The sequence below is a fragment of the Genypterus blacodes genome, unplaced genomic scaffold, assembly GCF_046128005.1.
Source record: "Genypterus blacodes isolate CSIRO-AG114 ecotype Tasmania unplaced genomic scaffold, CSIRO-AGI_Gbla_v1 ptg000059l_1, whole genome shotgun sequence".
In the NCBI taxonomy this organism is placed as follows: domain Eukaryota; kingdom Metazoa; phylum Chordata; class Actinopteri; order Ophidiiformes; family Ophidiidae; genus Genypterus; species Genypterus blacodes.
In genome coordinates this window covers 419665-444550 of record NW_027466871.1, presented here as the reverse complement: position 1 = coordinate 444550, position 24886 = coordinate 419665, and the positions used below count along the sequence as shown (strand labels likewise).

Sequence of the window (24886 nt, the reverse complement as noted above, 5' to 3'; positions counted from 1 at the left end):
GGTTTTGCAGGACTGATGCTCTCTGCTGAAATGAAATGGACACTTAATCTTTGTCTTTATATTGGCAAGAAACACAACAACAAATAATGTTAACCCTTTTGTAGCAACAATGTCATCTTTAAAAGAAATTCTGATTCAATTGTTTCTTGTGTGTATATCTATTGGTAGTGTGCATATACATTCCTTATATATAGAATTATCCACAGAATCCGTGATATTTCTGTTTAGAGAGTTTGCATCATTTGGAAAGAATGCACACAGTCAGCCGAATCCACAGAATCTTCAGTCTTCACTTATTCCATTCAAAAAGTCTCCCACATGCACGGCACTTTCATGACAAGCTGGAAAACAATACATTGGGAAGAATTGTATTGAATTACAGTACAATGCAATTACTTAAAAAATATTGTTATAATTGTTTCATTTCATAAACATGCCTCCCACCAACCTACTGTATATATTTGAGTGATCTGATGAGTTGATTCATCTAAGTGACAACAAAAAAAAGTAAACAAAATCTACACATGTTACACCCACTACAAGTCACTGGCATGAGGAATTACAACAGGAGGAGCTAGAGTGTAATGTGTTATTATCAGTGTTGTTATTAGCTCGACAATCTATATTCCCACCTCAACCACAGTGTCAAACACATACTGTATCTTCCCAGCTCACTAGCAGGGCAGGAGTTCCACTGCGCACTAGTATACACTGTTATCAGTAAGTCTTGAATCTAAGTGAGATAACACATTCCAAGGTTTGATTATTTCCACTGCAAATAATTAACAACCATGCCACACCTTGGGCCTACAAATACTTACAATGGAAACATACGTAAACAGTAAGTTGGTTCACTAAGTATTAGCTGTATAAACTGATGTTACAGTGAATTTTGGCGGTCCAAAATTGTAAAACAGAAGTTGGAAATGTCACTGGTTCGGTCACGAACAAAAACTGCCGACACAAAAATCTTTGTGTTCCCTAAACACAGTTTCAATGTCAAAGTCTGTGCAGGCAGCACAGTAAACAGAGACCAGAATGGCGTGTTTTCATGGCTGAATTCAATTTCACGTTTCAACCAACAGGTGGCGGTAGAGGTCCGCAGTTGTGCCGGGAGCTGCTTGTGGGAGAAGCCGCCTGTTGGTGCTGCTCTGGGGCATGTGGCACCGAGGAGCAGGGCTGTCCTCCTCCCTGACCCGGGGCCCGTCCAATAAAAAAAAAAATCACCGAGCGGCAAACGGGCTGCGGGATGCACAAGAGGGCTGGAGAAACACCGAAAACTAAGGAACTGATACTCTAAAACATGGAGTATCTCCCGCTGTACGCCATCACTGAACACACTCTAATGTAGCCGAGCGGTGAGTTTGTGTAAAGCAGAAGATTGAGCTCTTCACTTTGTTTCTTTAAATCGTTTGCGTTGATACAAACATCTGCAATGATGCGAGCCATGGACTGGAGTAGGCTCGCCGCGGTTATACTCTGCCTTTTGGGATATCATGTCCGCAAAGCTGTGGCCAAAACACTGCAGGAGGACCGAGCCAGCGAAGGTGAGCGGACATTATTTTACGCTTTTACACGTTTGTCTCGTCTGCGATAAAACGGCTAGGTGGCTAATTTCGAGGCTAACGGTGCCGCTAGCCCTCCCGGGTGCTGATGGGACCCGGAGTTAGCTTTGCGTTAGCTGGCTAGCGAGCAGGCAAACAAACTTTAATATATGTACAAATGGAAGCTTGGAAGGTGACTGAACATAAAGCCGTTTGGTTTTTCCTCAAACTGAAAATGTGCCATTATCACCAGTAAATGCACATATAACTCGTATTTTCTGGGTTAAATGAAAGGATATGAGCTGTGTTTTGTGTGACCAGACTATTGCCCTGCTGTGATTTATGACAAATGTTTGGTGTGTGTGTGTGTGTGGTATTCATCACATTGTGGGGTCACACATGTGTTCGTGTTGTAGGGACATCCCTATAGTTATGGGAACCTTCAATCTGTCAACCTGATTAACTCTTAGATTGATCTTAAATTAGATTCAGGATTATAAACAATTCAGGTTATCTTTGTTGTCGTTATCGTGTGTGTGGATTGCAGGGATTGTGCTTGTTGAGATGTGAGTTTATATGCGTGTTTGCTGTTTAGACAGATCCTGGATAGAAGCTGCAGCAGTAAGCAGCCACCATGCTCAGGTGTTTCAAAGCAAGTAGATGAATGCCCACGGGCTCCAGTTTTATCGCTGACTGTGTATTTTGAATACATACACACATACACATACACACACACACACACATTCCTCCTTAGTTAGACAAACAGCACTTCATTCACTGCTCCATGTTATGATCCAGGTCTGCACGTGGACAGCTTCGCTACAAAAGCAGAACGCAGCTTTGTGCTCCAGTTAGAGTCTCAGTCGTGTCTGAGTGCTGACTGTTTGGCTGTGTTTAGAGTAGATCAGTCTGTGTTCATATAACCGTAAAGTATAAATGTAAACACAAAGTAAGTATAAATCAGTCAGAGTAAGATGAAATTGAATACTGCATGCTCTTGATATTCTCTCCAGGGTTCAGCTCATTCCTGTGGAGTGTTTGCTGTTACATCTACACATATCGCTTACTGATACACAGCAATGTCTAAGGGAACCAACAAGGTTGTAGTTTCTTTCTCTCTCTCTCTTTCTCTCTCTGTGTCACTCGTTCACTTTGCCCCAGATTGACCTTCAGTTGTCCCTTGGGGGGGGTGTGGTCAGGTCGATAGTGAGGGTTTTCTCCTGGTGTGTCCAGCAGACATCATGGCAGAGTGGAGCCAGACAGACAATCTGCGTACAGATATAGATCTCACTCGCATTACTCCTCGCCCATAATATGCGTGGCATTGCATCTCCAGCAGAAGAACACTCTCTGAAGCTCAACAAGGGCTGGGAGGAAGCAGATGAACCAATTATATTGTCACCAGCTACATTTGAATCATGCGATAATCGGAATGAGTGTTAGTGGCCCAGTATGCAGGGGACACCTCGTACTCAGAGATATGAGAGTGTGAAACATAGACTCGACTTTGTATCTAACTTTGTCGTCCAGTCAGTTACTGAGAATGAGAACCACTAACTAATCTCACTTTTTATCCAAATAAGAGTCTTAAAATCTCTCCAGAGTCACATGTGTATTATGGCGGGGCTTTAGTTTAGTATCAGCATGTGCACTCTCCTTTTGTTTTGACCTAGTTGTGAAATGTCAAGAAGTTGTTTTTGTATTTTATCTGAGCTAAGATTTCGGTGCTCTTTTGTTATCGCCTCTTTCGTGTATCCCTGATTTTATGTTACATTCTACTTTAAAAGCAACAAGGCGACTCCTGATCAAAGAAGAGAATAAACAGACTCGGTGTTTTTAGTGCTGCTCAGGTCAGCTGACACTTAAAAGCACTGAAGTTGAAGCTTTCCACTGTGTGCAGAGTGCATCTGCTTCTCCTTCTCTGTTTGGAAGAACACCAAACCTCTCACACACCCAATGGAGGCCTGCCATACCATGCATTTCCAGTTGATATTGCCTCCCTTTCACGGTGCAACATTACCGCGCTTCTCTGTTATATCTGATGATTATCATGACACAAATATACACATACTCATTCTCTCTCTCCCAGTTCTTCCTCTGAACCTCTATCACCCTCCTGTGCCATACAAACACATCTATCCTGCTGGTTTGGCTGCTGTTTTGCAGGATAATTGGTCTGAAATCACAGCGTCGGTCAGGCACAACTCTCTTTGATGCTTTCATCCCCCATATGGCGCCCGAGTACACTCTCACACTCTGATAAGCAGCGAAGAGATTGAAAGACACAAAGTTACTGCTTACATAGCCTCTGCCTCCCGTCGCTCCAGTGTGTCCAAGCATAGAGGAGACTCTTAGCTTGTTTAACAATGATGTCACCGCGCTGCTGATTTATTGGAAAAGGATTGGGAGGGGACTGATGCATTTGTGTGTGTGTGTGTGTGTGTGGGCGGGTGGGTGGGTGGGTGTGTGTGTGTGTGTGCGTGCGCTTCTCCCAGGGGAGTTCATCTGAAGTGAGCACAGCTGGTACCCCTAACAACAGATCGCTGGGAGTGGGACAGGAAGTGAGGTCGCGATCACCCCAAGCACTCGTATGCAAATCTTAGTGCAGTTTGGAGTTTTTGGTCCAGCTGTCTTTTTCTTTCTCTCTCTCTGCACCTCTGCTGTGACAGTAGAAATGTGAGTAAGGACAGAATGGAGTGAGGGGTCAGAAGGCAGCTCAGGGGGAAGCTTCACGCCTGACGTCTCAGGGTGTGGGTTTCAGTCTGACATGTCGATCTGCCAAGAATTACCACATACAAAGCACTATACCCCCCCCCCCCCCCCCCCCCCACACACACACACATAAATCTATCATTTTGGTGCACAGCTCTGTTAGGTGGAGCCTGCACTTAGGACGAACCCGTACCAGATTTGAACAGGCTGAGTCGTTCTTCATTGGCCACATTACCTTGGAGTGGGGGAGGGGCATTTGTTTAGCCAGGAGTATGTATGTGTTGGCTAGGATTGTGTGTGTGTGTGTGTGTGCGCGCGTGTGTGTGTGTGCGCACAGGGGGTGTGTCAAAAGAGTTACGATGAAATTCGGTTGCACTGAGATGGGGGAGGTAGACATGTTTAGGTCCGGGGAAACCTTTCAGCCTTAATTGAAAGGTCAGCATGGGTCAGCCGCTAGCTGATGATCAAACAGAGCCCACCTTGTCGTGTGTGTGTGTGTGTGGAGACAAAGCAAACGCAGAGTGGGAGCACGGGTTTGTGTGGTTCTGAAATGATAGCTTGTAAAGATAGAGTTTGTTTGTGCTGGGATGTTGGAACTGGAAGCAACACATCAACTGCTACCAACAACAAAGAAGGAGTAATGTTCTGTTGTCTCTTGGTTTGCTCACCGACTTCAGCCTTTAGTCTAATCTTCTCTCTAGTCAGTCTATCATCCAGTTTTACTTGTTAAACAACTTATTAAACACAACCGGCCCACAGTTTTCCCCCTCATGTTTTAGTTTTTAAGGGTAACATTGTAGCTTCTATGGCCTGTTTTGCTCTTTGCCCCTGGTTGCTTCCTCCTCTACTTCAGCTGCTATGTTCCTCTGACATGCAGTACACGCAGATTAGGACAGTTTAGAGTGGACAAGCTGCACTGATGTATTGTTTCACTCTATTGTGCAGTAATAACCACCGGCTTAGTGTGAGCCTTTGTTCAACTAATGCACTCTTTGTGTTACTGTTTCAGAGAAGGTGTTTGTTTATATCTACAGTTGTTTTTCTCCTCTGGTCCCAAGCCTTCTTTGAGAGAGGGAAACGGACCATTGTTTTAGAAGGGAAGTGCCATTGGCCAGAATCCAGGAAATAGTCCGATGGCTCTCTCTTTGTGATTGGCCGGATTTTAGAAATGTTGCCTGTGTTGATCAGAGGCAGAGTCACTGAATGGAACCTTTTAAATGACCGTACTGTAGATGTCTATTGTGTTTTATATTTGCATGTCGCTCGCTGTCGTGGTTGTTTTTCTTCAGATCTCCTCCTCACATGCACAGCACCCAGATGTACGCAGCCTGATAAACACTGCGTGTGTGTGTGTCCACAGAGGTAACACTGAAGATTCACCTGAGTGATGCCAGCACCCATCAGCCCCTGGGCGGAGCCACCATCCAGCTCTTCACCAACCACACGCCTGTAACAACGGAAACCTCCTCAGCCGATGGCAACACCTACCTTCGCTTTCCATACCGGCTGGGGACAACGTTGGTCGTCACCGCAACCAAACGGGGATATGTGCCCAACTCGGTCCCCTGGACACCGTCTAGATTGCCTGGTAAGTGATGTGTGTTTGTGTGTGTGTGTGTGCGTGTGTGTGTGCGCGCAAAATACAAAACCTTTTAGGATAAAGGCTATTATGACATTGTTAGTGTTTTGCATAGGTTTTACATACAGCTTATTGATTTTCATGGTCCACTCCACTGTTTTGTTTCTGTATGTCTGTGTGTGTGCTTGTGTGTGTGGGGAAATCCTAAGTTTGCTCCAGGTGTGTGAGCGAGGAATGATGAGAGGAGTGCTGCATTACTTATGTATTACAATAAATGCCAAAACACAGCAAGGGAGCCGTCTAAGATTTCCTTTCTCTAACACACACACACACACACACACACATCCACCCAGGAGGGTGTGTGTATAAGTGTGCTGTGGGGAGGTGGGCGAGGGGGTTATTATGAGCCCAAGAAAGGACAGCCAATTGGATTATCACGCTCACCAACTCTGAACAATGGAGGAGTGAAGGGAAGGAAGGAAGAAGAAAGTGTCGCTTGCTGGGTCAGACTTCTGTCCGGCTGCAGACAGGATGAAAGCAGGACTATTAAAAATGTATAAAGATAGTTTAATGACTTGTTTTTGCTGTTAGTGATCAGGAACATGGCTGGAGAGAATGACGCAGTTGGAATTTGTGTGTTTGTTGTGAATTGGGTCTGTGTTTTGTTTGTGTTCCAGTATTTTCCTCCATCAGCTTGGACCTGCTGCCAGAGAGAGCGGCCACTCTGATGGTCTATGACGATGTTGTGGAGATTGTTTCAGACTTCCAAGGTAGTGTGTGTGTGTGTGTGTGTGTGTGTGTGTGTGTGTGTGTGTGTGTGTGTGTGCGCATGCGCGTGCGCGTGTGCGTTTTCATCGCCTGTGTCTATTTATGCATTTACGGGCACATCGCCCAGTGCCCTCTCAAAGAATAAATAATTAAAAAAGGCCAACTTGAGCTCCACACGCATCCACAAACACAAATCATTTGCTTGTCCCTCTTGCTAGTCATCCTCTCGGTTTGGGTGTAATTATATTAGAGAGTCGTACTGGGGAAGAATCAATAGAATCTCTTTGTCTTTTGTACGTCTATGGCTGACAGGGGAGTCATTTAAGGTGTCAGCAGTGTTGCTGATTCACACACACACACGCACGCACGCACGCACGCACAGACACCATTAACATGTAAACCTCTCTGAGTCTACACGGCCCACAGCACGTGTCTGACCTGTGTATAAATTGTGCTCTTCGCCACACTCTGTTTGTCACCATTTTGTGAAGTTGGGCACCCAAGGGAGCGATAAAGCTTGGCATGTGGCAAGAGGAAACAGAATGAAAGAAGAAGAGGAGGAGGAGGAGGATGATGTGTGCTGGAAAGTGGGGATGTGGGTGGGGCGACTTGAGAGAATAGGGGAGAAGGGAGAAAAGGAAAGGGGGATGGGCTGAGCTGTGTCCAACAGAAGGAGGAATAGCCGAGGTGAGAGAAAAGTAGAGGGAAAAATGTCTAGAAGAGTCGAGGAAGGAAGCACACAAAGAACAAAGTGAGGGTCGTGCTCAAAGTCCCGTCCTGGATCATGGATTCACTTGAACATCGGGAAGAAGCTTAAAATAGAAATGTCAAACTCTGGGATTCAACATGCTGTATAAATGAAACACAAGCTTTGATGTATACACAGTTAAAAGTCTAACTAGAGAGGAAGGTGCATTGCAGACTTTACACACAGGGAGATCTGTCTCTCATTGCTCAGGAATGTGCACTCGGCACAGTCAGACCGCAATGACATCACCTTGCTGAGACTATCAACACACAATATTGACTATAAACTGTTAAATGTGGAGTTATGATTTGTTAATTGTAAACAGAAGGTGGGTGGGAGGCAGCCTGGCGACAAATGAGAGGGAAACAAATAATTACAGAGCCAGAAATTCCCAAAGAAGCATTACTTCATCTGAGAGGAGAAAGTAGAGCAATGCATGATGGGATTTATGGTATCGATCACTTCCATTAGGCCTGTTATGATGGCTGCGTTTATGCAGTGGCATTACATACAGAAAGGGACTAGAGCCGTGTACAAGATGTGCTTTATGTGTATGTATAAATAGAAACGTTGGTGGGAGTGGGAAAAGTGGGAAAAATACTTTTTAACAGCACTGAATATACACTGAACGTGTGTGTGTGTGTGTTTGTGGCTCCTGACTTCCTCTGTCTCTCTGTCACACACACTCCAAGGTTTAAGGGGCCAGCCGTCTGTTCATTTCCAGCGCAGGGCGTTGAATCTTCCTCCCGACACATCCTACACCAACCTGACCGCCCTGCTGACCGTGGCCAGCTCCCCCGCCCACATCCAGCACTTCCCCTACCTCCAGGGCCTCGGCGGAAACAGCACGGGTGAGGAACTTTGCAGAAAGAACTGATGACAATGATGACAATTAATCGTTTCCTTCTTTCTTTTGAAACCCATCCAGAATGTGATTGAACTGAGCACAAATCAAAATCCTCGGTTTCGCGTTCCTCCCCTGCTGTCTGCGTCTGCCTCTCTCACTCCCTTCTCCGTTGTGACATCTCCATTTTTTCCCTCTCGCTCTCTTCCAGGCATTGAGAGGTTTGAGTTGACTCCCATAGCAGCCATCTCTGTTCACCTACTGGCCAGCGAGGGCGTGGAGCTGCAGGTGAACGAGCCGATCACCGTCACCGTCCCCCTGCCCCCCGAGAGTGGCCTGAAGGAGACCGATCACATCCCTGCTTGGAGATTTGACCCACGTATGGGTGAGTACTGACGCACACACACACACACACACACACCCTCTCTGCTGGTTCTGCTAAGGTTGTGAATAATCACCTCCGTAACATCAACCCTCGTGACTCGAGCCTAACTCTGATTGTCCTGAAGTAACAGTGACGCTTGTGTTGGAAATCATACCCACCTCCTAGGAGTGTATGATTTGTGAAATTATCATAATAAAAACCTTGTGCTCATTCACACACTTCAGCCAAGTCACAAGTTGAAGCTGTGCACCAGACTTATGAATGAATTTATTCATACGGTTGTAAACAAGGGACCAACATAATGGAGCGCACAGACCCATAATAATAATAATCTGCAAATCAAAACAGAAACAAAAACAGCCACATAACAAATTTGGAGTTTAATGTTCTTGATACAGCTCAGTAATATCATGCTGGACTGAGCGCTGACAAAGGGCTCTGTGCTGCCGGATCATCCAGTCCAGTCTGTTCAAGCCTCACTGGTCCCACAGCTTTAGTCCAGCAAACAAAAATGTGTTACACACCCAGTTCCCAATGTACCGGCTGAGCGGAATGATGATTAGATCATCACTTGAGTCAGACATGTCTGCACTGTAAAACCCTTCATGTATATTAGTCTCATGTTGCCGGAACTGTCTGTCAACCGTCTGGGATTAGTAGTATGAATTGGTTATGTTTAAATGAAGAGTAGAGGTGACTGGGGTGAGGCACATGTTGGCGTGTTTAGAATTCAGTCACACATTTTCTAGAGGGGGGAGTTGGAAGAGGCAGAATGCAGTAGTAAGTCATCTGACTGCCGTATGCGTGCAGTGCATATCCGCTGAGTCAGTCTACATGTGGAAATAATCGGATGCTTGAATAAAACGGGACTGTCTTATACAAGAAGTTCATAAAATGGGCCTTCATAAATTCTCACAGAACACACACACACACACACACACACACACACACACACACACACACACACACACACACACACACACACACACACACACACACACACACACACACACACACACACACACACACACACACACACACACACACACACACACACACTCTCAAAGACTACACTCAGCCTGTAGTGGCATTTTCACAACAGATGTCATATCTGTAGCCCTCTCCAGGGTAGAACGTTTCTTAGCAACCCACCAAACAAATAACAGCAGAATGGCCGGAGATCCTTCACTCAGCAGTACGTGTGTGCGTAGCAACACAAGCGCATGTATGTGATTCAGTAAGTGCCGTGACACTTCAGGGGGAATATCTCACAAAGGAGCCAGTGTTTATTCCATTGCGCACACACATGGACAGAGACTCCACGAACAAGAAGAACATGCAAAGACAAATCTGTTCTGCTTGTGTAACTGCCGACCTCCTGTGTATTGTTCTGTGTTTACAGAGTGAGGTGCGAAATGATGTCGCCTACAAACAGATCGAGTTCACCTCTTGTGTGTGTGTGCCATTCATCAACACGCAGCGGCAGACTTTCATACAGAGATGGATTAGATTAGAACCCGATGATGAATGGAGACTAAGCACAATCTCATCTGGTGACTTGAGTGCTCTTTGGGATTTTGGAGCGTTTAAGAACGAAAACAAAAAACAGATGTCAAAGCGAGACCGACTTTGAATAGGCGAGCAGCTGAAGTGATTTATGTCTGTACTGACATAATAAATGTTTACATAGTCTCTGAGCGATTGCCAAATCTCTCCACGCCGCATTGAAAGGAAGCGTGGGAAGCGAGTCATTAAATGTCACTACCAAACAGGTCAGTCGCTATGAAGAACTCCCCTGTGGAAAAGGGAAAAGACAGAGAATGGGGCTCAGTACTTGGAGTGTGTGTGTGTGTGTGTGTCTGTGTCTACAAAGGTGCTGAGTCATACCTCTCATTTCTCTCATGTCTGGGTGCATTGTGCCTTTTCCCTTATCTCTCCCTCCACTCCTGCTCTTTGTGCACTTTTGTTTCCTCTCACCGTGCTGTTTTTTCCCTTTCACTGTCTCCCGTAACGCTGCCCTTCCTCTGTTCATATTCCTTCCTTCCCTTTTTGTTTCCCCACCCCAGCAGATACACACAGAGCCCTGACCGCACGATCTCGCATTGTGAAATCTAACCGCACGTAAAATGGGAACAGCACAGCTCTCACCGGTCCTGCCCCAAGTACCAAAGAAGCGGATGTTTAAAGACGCAATAAAACATTTTCCTCTTGGAAGCTGAATCACTCCCAGCCAATCGAATCGGGGCCTCCACTTTTGTTGTGGTTTGGTTGCTGCCTCCTCTGTCACAGCCGCAACCGCACTCTGCATGATTCTATTCTTAGGCTCCGTTCACATTTGACTGACTGTGCTGCCTCCCTGTGGCTGGATTCAGTACTGCTGTGGCATTTTGTCACGCTTTAATGTGTATAAGGAGTTAACTTGTCATATCAAATTGTTTGCCTTAAAGCGTTGATAGCTTAGACCTGACCTGTGTATGTAAGTGCAGCTAAGTGGTTTGCTGTAGACTCTATAATGAGGTCATTACACTCAGGGAGGAGGTTGCCACAGGCTGTATTTAAAGATTTATCAGGTGTTGTCATTTTGAGATTTGTCACCAGGCATTGCGTTTTGTAAATGCCACAGAAATGTTAGTACTTAAACTCTGCTCTTAATGCAGGCGCTTGGATAAAGAGCAGCTGGGGCCACGTTCAGAAGGAAGGAAACCATCTCAGTCTGACTTACATCGCACCTCAGCTGGGATACTGGGTGGCCGCCATGTCTCCAGTCCACTCGGGTAAAGATCGGGGCTACGTTTTGGCTCGGAGTACACACCACCTGCAGCTTTAGTGAAGTGATGGATTGAATTTGTTTGACAAATGGAAATTCACTGTAATGCAGTACAATACAGTATCAGCAAAATAGGGATTAGAAGACTCTTTTTGTCCATTGCGGTCCTGTGAGATTGGCCAGTGAGCTGTCGGGGACAGTGGCCTGCTGCAGAGTTATGTAACAACAATATTGCAGTAAGTCATACAGAATTACTACGCAGATGCAAGTCATCAATATTACTCAACCAAAACACACAAATCTTTTCAAAGAAGATGAAATAATGAAATTAAACCGATGTCTTCCTAATAGTTTCAATAGGACATCAGTAAGAATATAAAGATATAAGTCAACTTCTTGAAGCTGTTAAAAAGAAAGTTAGCAGCTATTCTTTTGCATTTGATATATTTGATTAGAAAGTACATACAGTCAGAATCCAATCAAATACTGCAGTTAAAAGTGTCCTCACACATCATTGAGCGTCTTTTCAAGCTGGGCTCTCAATGACTTTGTTGTTTTTGCACCCAACAGGTCCCGTTGTTGCGAAGGACATCAGCACGTACCACACTGTGTTTCTCTTGGCTATCCTGGGAGGAATGGCTCTCATCCTGCTCTGTCTGCTCTGCCTCCTACTCTACTACTGCAGGTGTGTGTGTGTGTGTGTATGACACGCAACCCTGTAAAACAGCCGGGTGTTGCCACATTTGGCTTCAAATAGATGAAGCCAATGCACTATTTTGAGTTTTTGGCCACATAGACAGTAGAATGAGACTGCAGGATCCAACTGTTCATGCTTCATATTTGTGTTCCTGATGTGTGTGTGTGTGTTACAAAGGTTTTTTGTGTCATAGTCTTTATTAAGGGAAGACCCACTAAATTCTGACCCATAATCTCTAACCTGCTGTGTCTCTCTGTTGAGCAGACGTCGCTGTATAAAACCCCGGGGGTCCCACCGTAAGCTCACCCTGTCCTCCGGTCTGGACAGCAGCAAGAGGGATCAGGCCACCTCCATGTCCCATCTTAACCTGATCAGCAACGAGGTCTGTCTTGCAGTCAGAACAGCTGTGTAATAACTTCAGTGTTCTGTATGTTTCACCTCGAGCGTGTCCTGTATTATGAAGAAATCAAGCTGCTCCCAGTCCCTGGTGTTCTGTACTGTAGTTGTCCCTGGTGTTCAGTGTCCAGAAGAAGGGAAGAAAAACAATTACAGCATATTGAATCACTAAAATGTCACAAAAATGTTCTTATGTCATTTTTAGGTGCCGCTGGAACTTGTTTCCACAGCAACTGAGCCTGACATGACCACACCGATGCTGAAACCTTCCACCTACGAGCAACGAGACAATCAGCGTCACCACGACTTAATCCACCGCAGCAAACACAGCCGCTTCTCTCTGGGTAACAACAGCCACCACGGCTCATCTCTCGGCAACCTGACGCCTCGTAGCAGAGACTATCGACAGTCTGCCGAGACGTTCCAATTAAAGGCCGCCCTCTCCGGCGGAACGGACCGGGGCTACCGTCAATCATACACCTCCGCCTGCTCGTCCAGCAACCAGATTTCAGACGGACTGTTATCAGCCAATCAAGGTCGAGTGTCTGCCAACCAGTTTACCAGTGCAGGGATGGACTGCATCTCCCCGTCCTCTCCTCCTCACTCCCCCAGTAGAGAGATAGGAGGTGAGTGCAGGCCCACAGACTACATGCTGTCCCGGTCTGTGGATCACCTGGAGCGTCCCAGTCCCCCCTTGCTCTCCCGGCCAGGCCAGCTGCTCTGCTGCGGCTCCGTGGACCTCCTCAGTGCGGGAGAAGGCTATCCAAAGGTGCGTCCAACACTGGTGATTCCGGCGCACTACATGCGTCTCCCTGGGGAGCATCCTCTGTCAGGTCAGGCCCTCCTGCTGCAGACGGACCAGCAGAGTGACTTAGAGACGATCCAAGCTGAGCTCAATGCCTCACATTCCCAGCAGCCCCTGGGGCAGTCTTCCACCGACACCTCCTTGGCTCCCAGCAAGAAGGGTGATGGAGAGGGACGTGCCCTGTCGGAGTCCATGTCTATTCCGGCCGGACTTGGGGAAACGGGTCTGGTGGAAATAAACAGCGAGGACACCTTGTTGGCTGAAAAGACTTTAATGGAGCTGCGGGGAGGGAAGCCTCTCCCACACCCAAGAGCCTGGTTTGTCTCACTCGACGGTCGCTCCAACGCCCATATTCGCCACTCCTACATTGACCTACAGCGAGCCGGGTGCCAAGGCAACACGCAAGGTGGAGGAGGTCGGCAAGGAACTGGCAGCAGTGGGAGGCGCGGCAACAGCAACGATGCCAGTCTGGACTCTGGTGTGGACCTGAACGAGCCGAGGGGGGGACGCAGGGGTCGGGATGCAGAGAAGGAGGAGAGAGAGACTGAGAAAAACGTGTCAAAGGGCACAACGGCAGCTGCATACACCCAGCTGGTGTACGTGGATGATCTGGAGGTGAGAGGAAGCGAGGAGGAGACACCCAAGTGCAGCCCTCAGGACAGCAAAACGGGATCCAAGGGTGACCAAGGGGAAGCGACGCAGGGGAATACAGAGGGGGTACGAATACAAGAGGAGGCCCCTTCGCTTTCCTCTTCATCCCCCGCTTCTCCTCCTCCCCTGCCAACGCCAGAGGATATGACTTTCAGGACTGGGCGTCCTCTGCTTTCGGTCTCTCCTGACGACGACGACGACGTGACAAACGGGGAAGCAGAGGAGGAAAAGAAAAGCCCCTGGCAGAGGAGAGAGGAGCGACCCCTGCTGTCCTTCAACCTCAAATGATCCCAGCTTTAACAGACGGCCACTTAGGTTTCGCATCCTCTCATCCTGTGCCGTAACGTGAGGGGATGTGTTTCAGTCTAATCCCTTTGTTCTTCATTATATAGCACTGGCGACATACTTCAGCTCTGGCAACCCTTCCTAGTCCAGAAGGTGATGGGACCGTTCTCACGCTTCCAGGTCACTTTTATGAAAGGACCACGGTCGTACATCACTTATTCACCCTAATGCCACACCGCATCAACGGGCCACTTATCAGGCGTCACGTACAGATCGCCTGAGGGAGACAAACGGACCGTGGAGGCAACAAAGTTTCATATTTTATGCACAACAGATACATGCCTTTTTATATACGTATGCAGCATTTTCAGCATAAAGGATCTGTTCTAGAGATAGTTGGGAGTTCTTGCTAAATAATGACTACAGGAGCCTTTCTTTTCTTGAGCCATATTGGCCTCAGTGCTTAGACTGCAAAGTACTGGCAGAAGGTGGGAATGCACTACATGATTTCACATTATTACTACCCAGATTTGGCCAAAACAAGCAATTTTGAATTCTTAAAAAACCCTTGTCACAATGATGTCATGCGTTTTGGATTCCCCCCCCCCCTTATTTGTGAGACGGAACTGGACAATCTAAACTCCTTGCTGTAGTTTGAACTAACAATGTTAAATGTCCGCAGTCAGGGGGGCTCGTCTGTAACACTAATCTGCAAAAGGAGTCGCTCACTGTTCAACGTCACAGTCGGCGATTCGCGACGTTAAAAGCGTCTCGTGCGGGCGTTCCGGGCTTCAGCGAGAGCAGTGAAGGAGGCTCCACGCCACTCCAGCTAGAATCGCCCCTCACACTACTTTGAACCTGTCCTGCACGTCGCTACATTTGAATCAAGCCCGTCATAAGGCGATGTGAGTACGCAAGAGTCGCAGTTTTTTGTTGTTGTTTTTACCTTTTCTTGATGTTTTTCATTTGTATGTTTGTTGAAGTGAAGAAATGAAACCACTGTTCTCACTACAGCTATATCAGATAATGTGACACACTACTATGCTGGTGGGTAAGGATATGATACCACTATGATATACCCAAAGTAACTGTTAGATGTAATGATGATGACGATAATGAAGGGTTTTATAACTGTTGAACCACTGACATGTTTTGCTCTGATGGCTATGCATCACTTTTATACAGCTGCTTGGGATGCCTTTTCCTCCTTTAAATTGCTGTCATTTGAATTGCCAATATGAAGTATTTTACCCGAAAATAGGCTTTTTTAAAAAACTATGTTAAGGGCTTTCTTCTTCTTCTTCCTCTTCTCCTCATCTGCCTTATGGTTAGAGCTATACACACACACACACACACACACACACACACACACACACACACACACACACACATAGTCAATAGTCAACAATACACTCCAAACTGCTTTTGCTTGCTGTGTTTCAACACTGTTTCCTCACGTTCCAAGTGCCTTCAAACGAGCTGAATCTAGACACATTAGTTGAAGAAATGACTTTTATTTAAGTCTCACCTTGTTTTGCCTTCAGCTTTCCTCCTCTACCTCAGCCCCTCACCCTCTCTCTCTCGCTCTCCTTCTCTTGAAAGCAAGCAAGCAAGCATGCAGTAAACTTTCATCAGCACTGGCATTCATGCAAGCCAAAAGCTACACTGCAGACATCTGGGAAAAATGTCGACTAGCTGCAATTATAAAATCCTCCACAGCAATCAGCAAGGTGTATATTCTCCTTTAGCAAGCGGATATGGATTTACAGGAGTGTGCAGAGCAGCGTGAGATAAAGCTAAGTGCAATTGTGTGTGAAGCTAAACTGCAGGTTATTTTAGTGCATTTCCTTATTTTTGTCTAAGGGAGAGTAAGTGTTGTCTTGAATGTGTTCACATGAGCCTGTGTGCTGGTGTGGCGGTAGTGTCCGTCTGCCACGCTGCAGGCTGTGTCTATGGGTCAACGTTCAGGTTGTGTGTCCCTGCGAGTGTGTCCGGAACGAACAGTTACAGTCGCGCAACCACTCGAGGATCAGGTAGTCTTAGAAGTCATATTACAAAGTGTGTATAGTTCTTTCTTTCCTATGCCCGGTCAAAAATCAAGTGCGAGTTTGTGTTATGAGTGGCATCTTATCATCATGATGTCCCAGAGCAACCTGGAGTTCTACAGTGGAGTCGCACTACCAACCTCCCAACTGTGTTTATTGGTTGCTTGCATTATATTTGAAGCCCGTTCTTCTGAATAAACAGCCAAACTTGCGTAATGTGTGTGTGCCTGTGTGTTCTGTCCACAAAGGAAACTTAATAATTTGCTGTCTCACCAGGTTTTCTTCATTCCAGGTCATCAGTCATTACACTATATGTTTTCATCTACACTTCCCAGACCCCATGTGAGATGTAGATGTAGATTTGTCCTCTGGAGGGACGTTCACCTGAGACGATCCTCAGTGGACATCATTCAGTACAGGACCACCATGAACTGTAGACACACTGTGGTGTAAATTAACAACACTTTTATTCAGTTTACATTGGAAATATACCAATTGAAAACATTGATGGGAAAGACAAATGGCTGAATATATATTTGCTGGTTGTGACCTATTGACCTTATTTAGAATCAATTGTACATACAAGCAAAGCAATGCTTAAGTCTCTCTTACTCCTCTTAAGATGATTTTACACTAGCAACACATTTCTATCAAATCAGAGTATACTGTCAGCTTCTTTCCACTGTTCAATGCACAATCTTAAAGCCAAGAAGATAAATTCAGCATATCAGCTGAAGGTGCTAAAACAATTTTAAATGATCAGAGAAAAAATTTAATCACAAATATCCAAGTTATACCAATAGAAAGAGAGAAAGAGAAAGCGTCTATAAAATTAGATGGATACAATTCTAAATAATTTTTAAGTGAAAATTGATTAAAAAATCGTTTAAAAAAAATTTTAACGGCTGAGCTAACCTCCCGGATGTTTTAGTTTTGAGGGAGGTTGTTCGTAAGATCGTTGGGAAAAGCTGCAACTCCAATGATCCTTTGACTTTGTTTGGGGAAATCTGTCATAGGAGGATCTGCTTCTCTGTTGTATTCATACTTTTACACAAGGATCTGAGCTCTTGTGTCGGCGCTGCGGCTGTGTAAGAAAAGAAAAAAGGAAAGAAAAGAAACCTCATTGTCTCACCATAATAGAGGGATGTGTTTATTTTCCCAGTCCAGCTATCTTCAGGAAATTATTTACAGAGATATACTGTTATTACACCGATATATCATAAAGGCAACATTTAATCCGCTGTGCCACAATACAACGAGCCACCGGGGGAGGAAGAGTGGACTGAGTTCGGCTGTGCTGGCTGTTCTACCCGCGACCGCTTGGTGTCACTGTTTCCCAAGTATTTCTTTGTTTTTCCATCACTCCCTCGTTGATCTCTATTATACGGCTGCTGTCTATTTTTTTTTGAACCATCTTCATGATGGCGGAGGACAGTGAATCCGCAGCTAGCCAGCAGAGTCTGGAGCTGGACGACCAGGACACCTGCGGCATAGATGGAGATAACGAGGAGGAGAACGAGCATATGCAAGGGTGAGGCGGCCTGCGCTGCCCTGCGAGGACGCGCACAAACCTTATTACATGCAGCCTGTTTATGTTAGCGCAGCCGCCCGTACCGACGAGCTAACGTTAGCCGACTCAGCCTGGCTTTTAATATAACACCAGGCCTTCATTTGAGGCGAAATGTCGGACCAGTTTGTTGTACTGTTACACTTTTGTCGCTTTGACTCTCTGTGTCTTTATGTATACGTATATAAATGAGCGTAAGCAGCCTGTCGTGGCCATGACAGCGGACGGACACCCTGCTAGCTAGTGTTAGCTCAGCTGTCATTCGTTGCTATGGCATCTAGCTAGCTGTGTGATGCTGTGGTCAGAGTAGAACGTGAGCCCGAGTGTCCTGTCAATTGATGTGTGTGTGTACAGGAGCCCGGGGGGAGATCTGGGGGCCAAGAGGAAGAAGAAGAAGCAGAAGAGGAAGAAAGAGAAGCCAAGCTCGGGAGGAGCCAAGTCTGATTCTGCCTCTGACTCTCAGGAGATCAAGGTGCGGTGATGATGATGATGATGATGATGGTGATGGTGATTGATTCATCTAACAAGACACTTAAGGGCAGAGGGACTAAAACCCACAACCCTTTTCTCTGTGAAATGATGTAGAATGAAAATCAAGTCCAGTTTGAACTCGTCTCAAAACAGCAGTGTAGACCTGGACTGACACCTTTTTAACTGTAGTGTAATAAATGTCTCAATGTTCCTGTTGTCACATTAGAATATCAATGATTAACTGATAAACAACTTAATTGCTTGTGCAGTTCAACTACTACTGTGGGACTGGTATGGTGGTTAATCTTTTAATCTAGAATTAGTGTCTTTTGTCTAGACAGATTTAAGAGCGCTAAAATAATTGCTTCCTGGTTTCATTAGTGGGATTAAGGTTTCACACACATGAAAGTGAGTTTAAAAGAGTCTTTTGTGTTGTAACGACTGTAAATCAGCTGAGTTTTATCCCTGTAAACTCCTGCACCTGAACACAACTGTATCACTTTCCAGGAATAGGATTGACTGAGTGCAAACATGATAATACCGCTTTCACACAAAAGCAACAAATTGGTGCAAATGAGTTAACAGGGCCCACAATCATCTCCTAAGTTCTGTGTTATGTGTCTTTGGCTGTGTTTTTCATTCATTTCTCTTCTTACATTAGAGCAGATATGTGAGATGAATGTGTGTGTGTCCCATCTCTGTATAGAACCCGGGTCTGCCCATTCAGAAACTCCAGGACATCCAAAGAGCCATGGAGCTGCTGTCCTGTCAGGGGCCTGCGAAGAGCATCGACGAGGCAGCTAAGCACAAATACCAGTTCTGGGACACGCAGCCTGTGCCTAAGTTAAGTGAGTGTCTACTGTACGACCAAAGCCTTTTATATGAGCTAGTATTATGAGCAAGCAGTCGTCAGCAGGAGGCTCCTTATCTTCTTTGTTTAATGCTGTTTCTGTACACCAGTGCCATCTACTGGTTGTACCTTGTCCCAGCCTGTGCGACTCAAACGGCTCAGTGTGAGTACCAAAGGCGTCTCTCTCTCTCTCTCTCTCTCTCTCTCTCTCTCTCGCTCTCTCTCTCTCGCTCTCTCTCTCTCTCTCTCTCTCTCTCTGTCTCTCTCTCTCTTTCTCTCTCTCTGGTCAATACAGAACCAGCCGAGGCGTTCGCTTTTCTAAGCATCTGAACGCCACAGTCAGCACGTTTGTGGTTTCACCATTTTGCGAAAAAGACTCTTGTTGGCTTATTGTTATAGTTTTGGCTCAGGACCAATGTCATCAGAGCAAAATGCAAGAGGGAGAAATTTACACCCCATTGGGATTTGACATTATATAACTGTAATACAGTTTGAAACACTTGGCAAACCTCCGTGCTCTTTGTGCAGACGAGGTCGTGACGAGCCACGGGCCGATCGAAGCCGACAAAGAGAACATCAGACAGGAGCCATATTCTTTACCTCAAGGCTTTATGTGGGACACTCTGGATCTCAGCAACGCAGATGTCGTGAGTGCTCCATTACGTCTCAGACGCTTCCATAACATTGAAACACCTCACCTCATATTATGTGGTCAAAATCATTTCTGGTGTGTTTCTTTTGCAGCTGAAGGAGTTGTACACATTGCTAAATGAAAACTATGTGGAGGATGATGAAAATATGTTCAGATTTGATTATTCACCCAACTTTCTCAAATGGTAAGCAGCTTCTCCCAGCTCTGCCCCATCGTGCTCGGGGCCGTCACCTGTCTGGTCTTCAGCTAAATGTCCCTCTAACCGTGTTGTCCCTCAGGGCGCTGCGTCCACCCGGCTGGTTACCACAGTGGCACTGTGGGGTGAGAGTGTCCTCCAATAAGAAGCTTGTGGGCTTCATCAGCGCCATCCCTGCAGACATACGCATCTATGACACGTGAGCAAGACCGTGTGTGATTGGTCTTGTGTATTCAGAGTGATGATGGTTTAAAATGGAAACAAGTCAGAGAGCTTTTCCATATTTACTAAAGGGCTTCGCTGAGGTTTGGCACCTGGGGAATGACAGAGAGAAAACTGTGTGTTTGGGATTTATTTCTATTTAGAACTGCAAACGTATGGGAGGAGGGAATGGAGATTCGTTCAAATACACAGCAGAACAGGTTTATCATTGCTGCAGGAGAGGAAACATTTCTCACACGTCTTACTCTCTGATCATTCACTCATTATTCAGTTTCAGGTATTTCAGTTTTATATGGAAACAGCCAATCATAAATGTGTTTCAATCAGTATCTCACTTTATATGTTGTCAGAATGACCCAAAATCTTTGTGTGTGTGTGCGCGCGTGTGTGTCTGACAAAACTGAAGTATTTTGGGTTGATGCAAAATTGAACAACCCTGCCGCTTCTCCTTTCACTCTGCTACTTTAGACTGAAGAGGATGGTGGAGATCAACTTCCTGTGTGTCCATAAGAAGCTGCGTTCAAAGCGCGTGGCTCCGGTGCTCATCAGGGAGATCACACGGAGGGTGAACCTGGAGGGAATATTCCAGGCAGTATACACTGCAGGAGTAGTACTGCCTAAACCTGTGTCCACATGCAGGTACACACTACACTATGCATGCATGAAACACCTGGGATATGCAGTATATTATCTTCTAGACACTTTTATGTTTCTCTTTCTGTGTCTATTCAGGTATTGGCATCGTTCTTTGAACCCCAGGAAGCTTGTGGAAGTAAAGTTCTCCCACCTGAGCAGAAACATGACGCTGCAAAGAACCATGAAACTCTACAGACTACCAGATGTAAACAGTTCAATCTGTTGCAGTTTCATCCTCCCTGTTCCTCTCTGTTTACGCCTTGGCTGCAGGAACCCGTACATACAGTCGTCACTCACTCTCCCCTTTTCGCGCAGAGCATCAAGACGGCAGGTCTGCGGCCGATGGAGAGGCGTGACATCCGCCAGGTCACAGAGCTGCTCCAGAAATACCTGAGGCGTTTCCAGCTGGCACCTTCCATGGGAGAAGAGGAGGTGGCTCACTGGTTCTTCCCACAGGAGAACATCATTGACACATATGTAGTGGAGGTATCTAGAGTCTGTTTCATGCCTCAAACTAACTGAACTGAACTATTCTTTCTCTTATCGGTTTGATTTTTGTTGTTCTCTCCCTCTCGCCGCCGCCCCCCCCCCCCCCCCTCTCTCTTGCTCTCTCTCTCTGTCTCTCGCGCTCTCTCAGGGTGCTGGTGGTGTTCTGACAGACTTCACTAGTTTCTACACTTTGCCTTCTACTGTGATGCATCATCCTCTACACAGGAGCCTGAAGGCTGCGTACTCCTTTTACAACATTCATACACAAACCCCGCTGCTGGACTTAATGAATGATGCACTGATCCTGGCCAAACTGGTAATGTCCCTCTGCACTCAGTTAGAGTAAAACGATACCCTACACAGCAAGATATGAAACAGATCTGTGCTATCAGACGCTCTCATTACCCATCACCTCTAAATTCAGTCTGCTGAAGTGGCAAAGGCGCTTTGACGAAAGGTCCAGGTAGAGCTGCAGGATATTTGTGCTAGTGTGTAATATGAGTCTTTGTCTGTAATTGCTGCTGCTTTGTTTTCAACAGAAAGGATTTGATGTGTTCAATGCCTTGGATCTAATGGAGAATAAGGTGTTTCTGGAGAAGCTCAAGTTCGGTATTGGAGATGGAAATCTGCAGTATTACCTCTATAACTGGAAATGTCCCTCTATGGACCCTGATAAGGTCAGTGGAATGATCCATCTGCATCTTTTAATGTCTAATGGTACGACCCAGTGATCTCTGACTTGATGAGACATATTGATATACAAATGCATAGACCTGACCTGTCCGTGACCTCTGTGCTTCAGGTTGGCCTCGTCCTTCAGTAGCTAGTCTATGAACGACTGCTACACACACACTGATGAAGAGGTTGGCAGTGACCTCTGGCTATTCCTTACCTGGACATACAGGTACCCAAGCTAGACAATGAGAACTACAAGAGAAACCCAACCTGGTGACTGGGGAGCTGGCCTCGCTTTGAGACCTGCTCCCAGCACTTGTGTCATCAAGAACATTTCTCGGTTCACCCGGAGGTGAAAACTCTTAAATCATCAACATCCTGAATGTGAAGTCATGCTATGCCTGAGATACACACACATACATACACACAAACACAAACACACACACACACACATACACACATACAGGTTTGAAACATGCCATGACATTTAAAAGGATGCCTTGACATTGTGAATTTTGTTTAGTTCTTCTTCCACAGCAGACACCTTGTTTGAAGGAGCAAGCATGGCATTTAGTTTCACTGACGTAAAACTATAAACGGATCCATCAGTCAATTCTCAACATGACAACAGTATACTGATACTGTAGTTTAAACTGTCTCGTCCAAGCAAAGTCATTCTTTTGCCACTAATTGCACTCTTGTTGTGTCCGACAGCGGTCTGCCTCTTTATCATTTCCATCCCTGTTCATATGGATACGGTCACATTTCTCTGTGGGTACTTTGCTTAGGTAGCAGATGACTGATGCGCTCGCAGCTCGTGGCAGTGATTGGGTTAAATACGAAACGCTGAGGCTGTTTCTATGGTAGCTGACATATGAAGGTAGAAACTATTATTTCCCTTGTTGTGAAAAAGCACATCGAATACAAATATCAGATTAACTTAAAAACAACAAGCTATTTCTATAAACATGAACACACACATACACGCACACACAGACTCACTCACTCACTCACTCACTCACTCACTGTCAAGTTAGACACAATATCTTCATGGAAGGATTCATCCAACTGGTGCATTGATAAACATGTTTTTGTTAAACAAATATATAGTTACTTTTACATTTAAAGGCTATTTATTCCTATAGTGTGAGTTTGGGGTTTTGGGAGGGCTGATCCAAAGTATTTTCCTCTGAAGTAGAATAGATGTCACTGACTTTGGAGTTTGTATGGGCAGTTCAGACCGTGTGGCATTTAGGGATTTTTTTTCCAAGAATGTATTGTATCAAAGAAGCACAATTTTTGAGTTTCTAAAAGGTCCTTAAAAGGGGTTTACTTGGCCCAGACTTCAACACGCTTTGGTTGTGCTACGTACAACCTTGGTTTTGCAAATAAAATCATGTAGGTTGACAACACGTCGTAATTACGCCGCTATACTTACGCATTTTGAATACAACGGCTCATTCGCATCTTTGAAATTTTTGTAAGTTCAAGGTGTTGCTGTCCAACAGGAGCAATTCAATTCAATTAAAGACGCTCCCTAGCTGTTTGTTAAATTGTACACAAGTAGGAGCTTTAGCTGTATAGCAAAGAACAACAAGCCCAGTGCACGGGCAGAATATAGAATCACAGCACCAAAGGCAGCAAAACACAAATACTCATTTAACCATAACAGACTTTCACTTGTTTTTGATTTTTGTATTAAAAAAAGTTGTCAGTGTTGCCGCCTGGATGTAGAAACAGCTTACTTGCTTTGAAATGGAGTATCGGTATACAGTTTACTCACTTTCACATCAGCCAGGGTCAGTTTGAGCTTATGTTCATGTCATTTACAGACCACATGCACAGTAACACATCATACTCACATTAATCCATCCAGTGAGGCTTGAGATTGATTGGCCAGTAGAGAGTTGAAGACAAACACATCCTCCTCTCACATGCTGTGGGATGTCGAACGTGTCCTTAATCTTCACGCTTAGTTAAATATGATAATAATACAGTAAAAAAAAAAAGGAATCGAGCACAGCATCGAAAAAGTCTGGAGTATAATGTTGAACAGTGAACTAAAGCCTGTACCGTTCAGTAACTGCACTGAGACAGAGGAACCAGTTATTTGCTATGTTCCCGTGTTCCTACACCCATTTTCCTCCACTCCTGACTTTGTTTTTGAATGGTTTGTGTGTCTGAAAATCACAGGTCACTTTTTTTTTTAAGCGTGTTGTGCAGCTAAATGCGTGATAACAGTTCTGATATTTATATTTATACTTTGTTCAATGTCTTAAGGTATAATTCCTTTCCTGTTTACCTGTTTTCCAGTTTATTAATAGGCACCGAATGCATGGTCTGAACGTAAACAAAAGCAGACTATCACCAAAAAAAATCCACACAGGATTGGAACCTGTGTCGGTCTGATCGACGGCTCTCATGAAGCAAAGACAAAAGCTTTTTTCCCCTTTTGCCGTGAAATGTTAGTCTACATCTGGAATGATTTGTCATCCGAGTCAAACCCTTTAGTTATGTATGTAATTATACCTGTAATTTATATGGTAAAAATGCTAATTTGGCCTTGGATGGTTTGTGTTTGTCAGCATGAGGATCTTTGTTTTGAAGCACACAAACTATCCTGTGGATGCTGCCTGTTTTCGGACCCTCAGTTGTGTGCTGGAGCTGCTCAAAGTGTGCTGGTACACTTCAAGGTGAAACAGTCTTTTTTGCTCTGTGTTGATTTACTTTGTTTGATATTGCTGTTCAATCAGCTCTGCATAACTTAAGAGGTAAATGTTGCTATCATGGTTGTTCATTTTTCTGTTTGTGATGTAACTTGTTTTCATCCCTTTATAGATAAGTGATGACAGTACAGTGATATACAGAAATACTAAAGCCAAGGCTTCAGGGTTCAATGATT

The 24886-nt window shown here is 45.2% G+C and overlaps 2 protein-coding genes across 2 annotated transcripts; both read left to right on the top strand.

Annotated features, from left to right (window-relative positions):
- Positions 1-1147: 1147 nt before the first annotated feature.
- fam171a1 (family with sequence similarity 171 member A1) lies at positions 1148-16437 on the top strand. The gene is made up of 9 exons (XM_076153890.1): positions 1148-1547; positions 5617-5844; positions 6513-6605; positions 8044-8202; positions 8407-8580; positions 11238-11354; positions 11918-12032; positions 12309-12426; positions 12646-16437. The coding sequence occupies exons 1-9, from the start codon at positions 1436-1438 to the stop codon at positions 14182-14184; spliced, it is 2655 nt and encodes an 884-aa protein (XP_076010005.1). The 5' UTR covers positions 1148-1435; the 3' UTR covers positions 14185-16437.
- A 1154-nt stretch (positions 16438-17591) lies between these two features.
- On the top strand, positions 17592-24346 carry nmt2 (N-myristoyltransferase 2). The gene is made up of 12 exons (XM_076153803.1): positions 17592-17757; positions 18148-18265; positions 18971-19112; positions 19643-19761; positions 19859-19950; positions 20045-20161; positions 20653-20823; positions 20917-21025; positions 21136-21306; positions 21458-21625; positions 21849-21986; positions 22112-24346. The coding sequence occupies exons 1-12, from the start codon at positions 17645-17647 to the stop codon at positions 22130-22132; spliced, it is 1479 nt and encodes a 492-aa protein (XP_076009918.1). The 5' UTR covers positions 17592-17644; the 3' UTR covers positions 22133-24346.
- Positions 24347-24886: the final 540 nt, after the last annotated feature.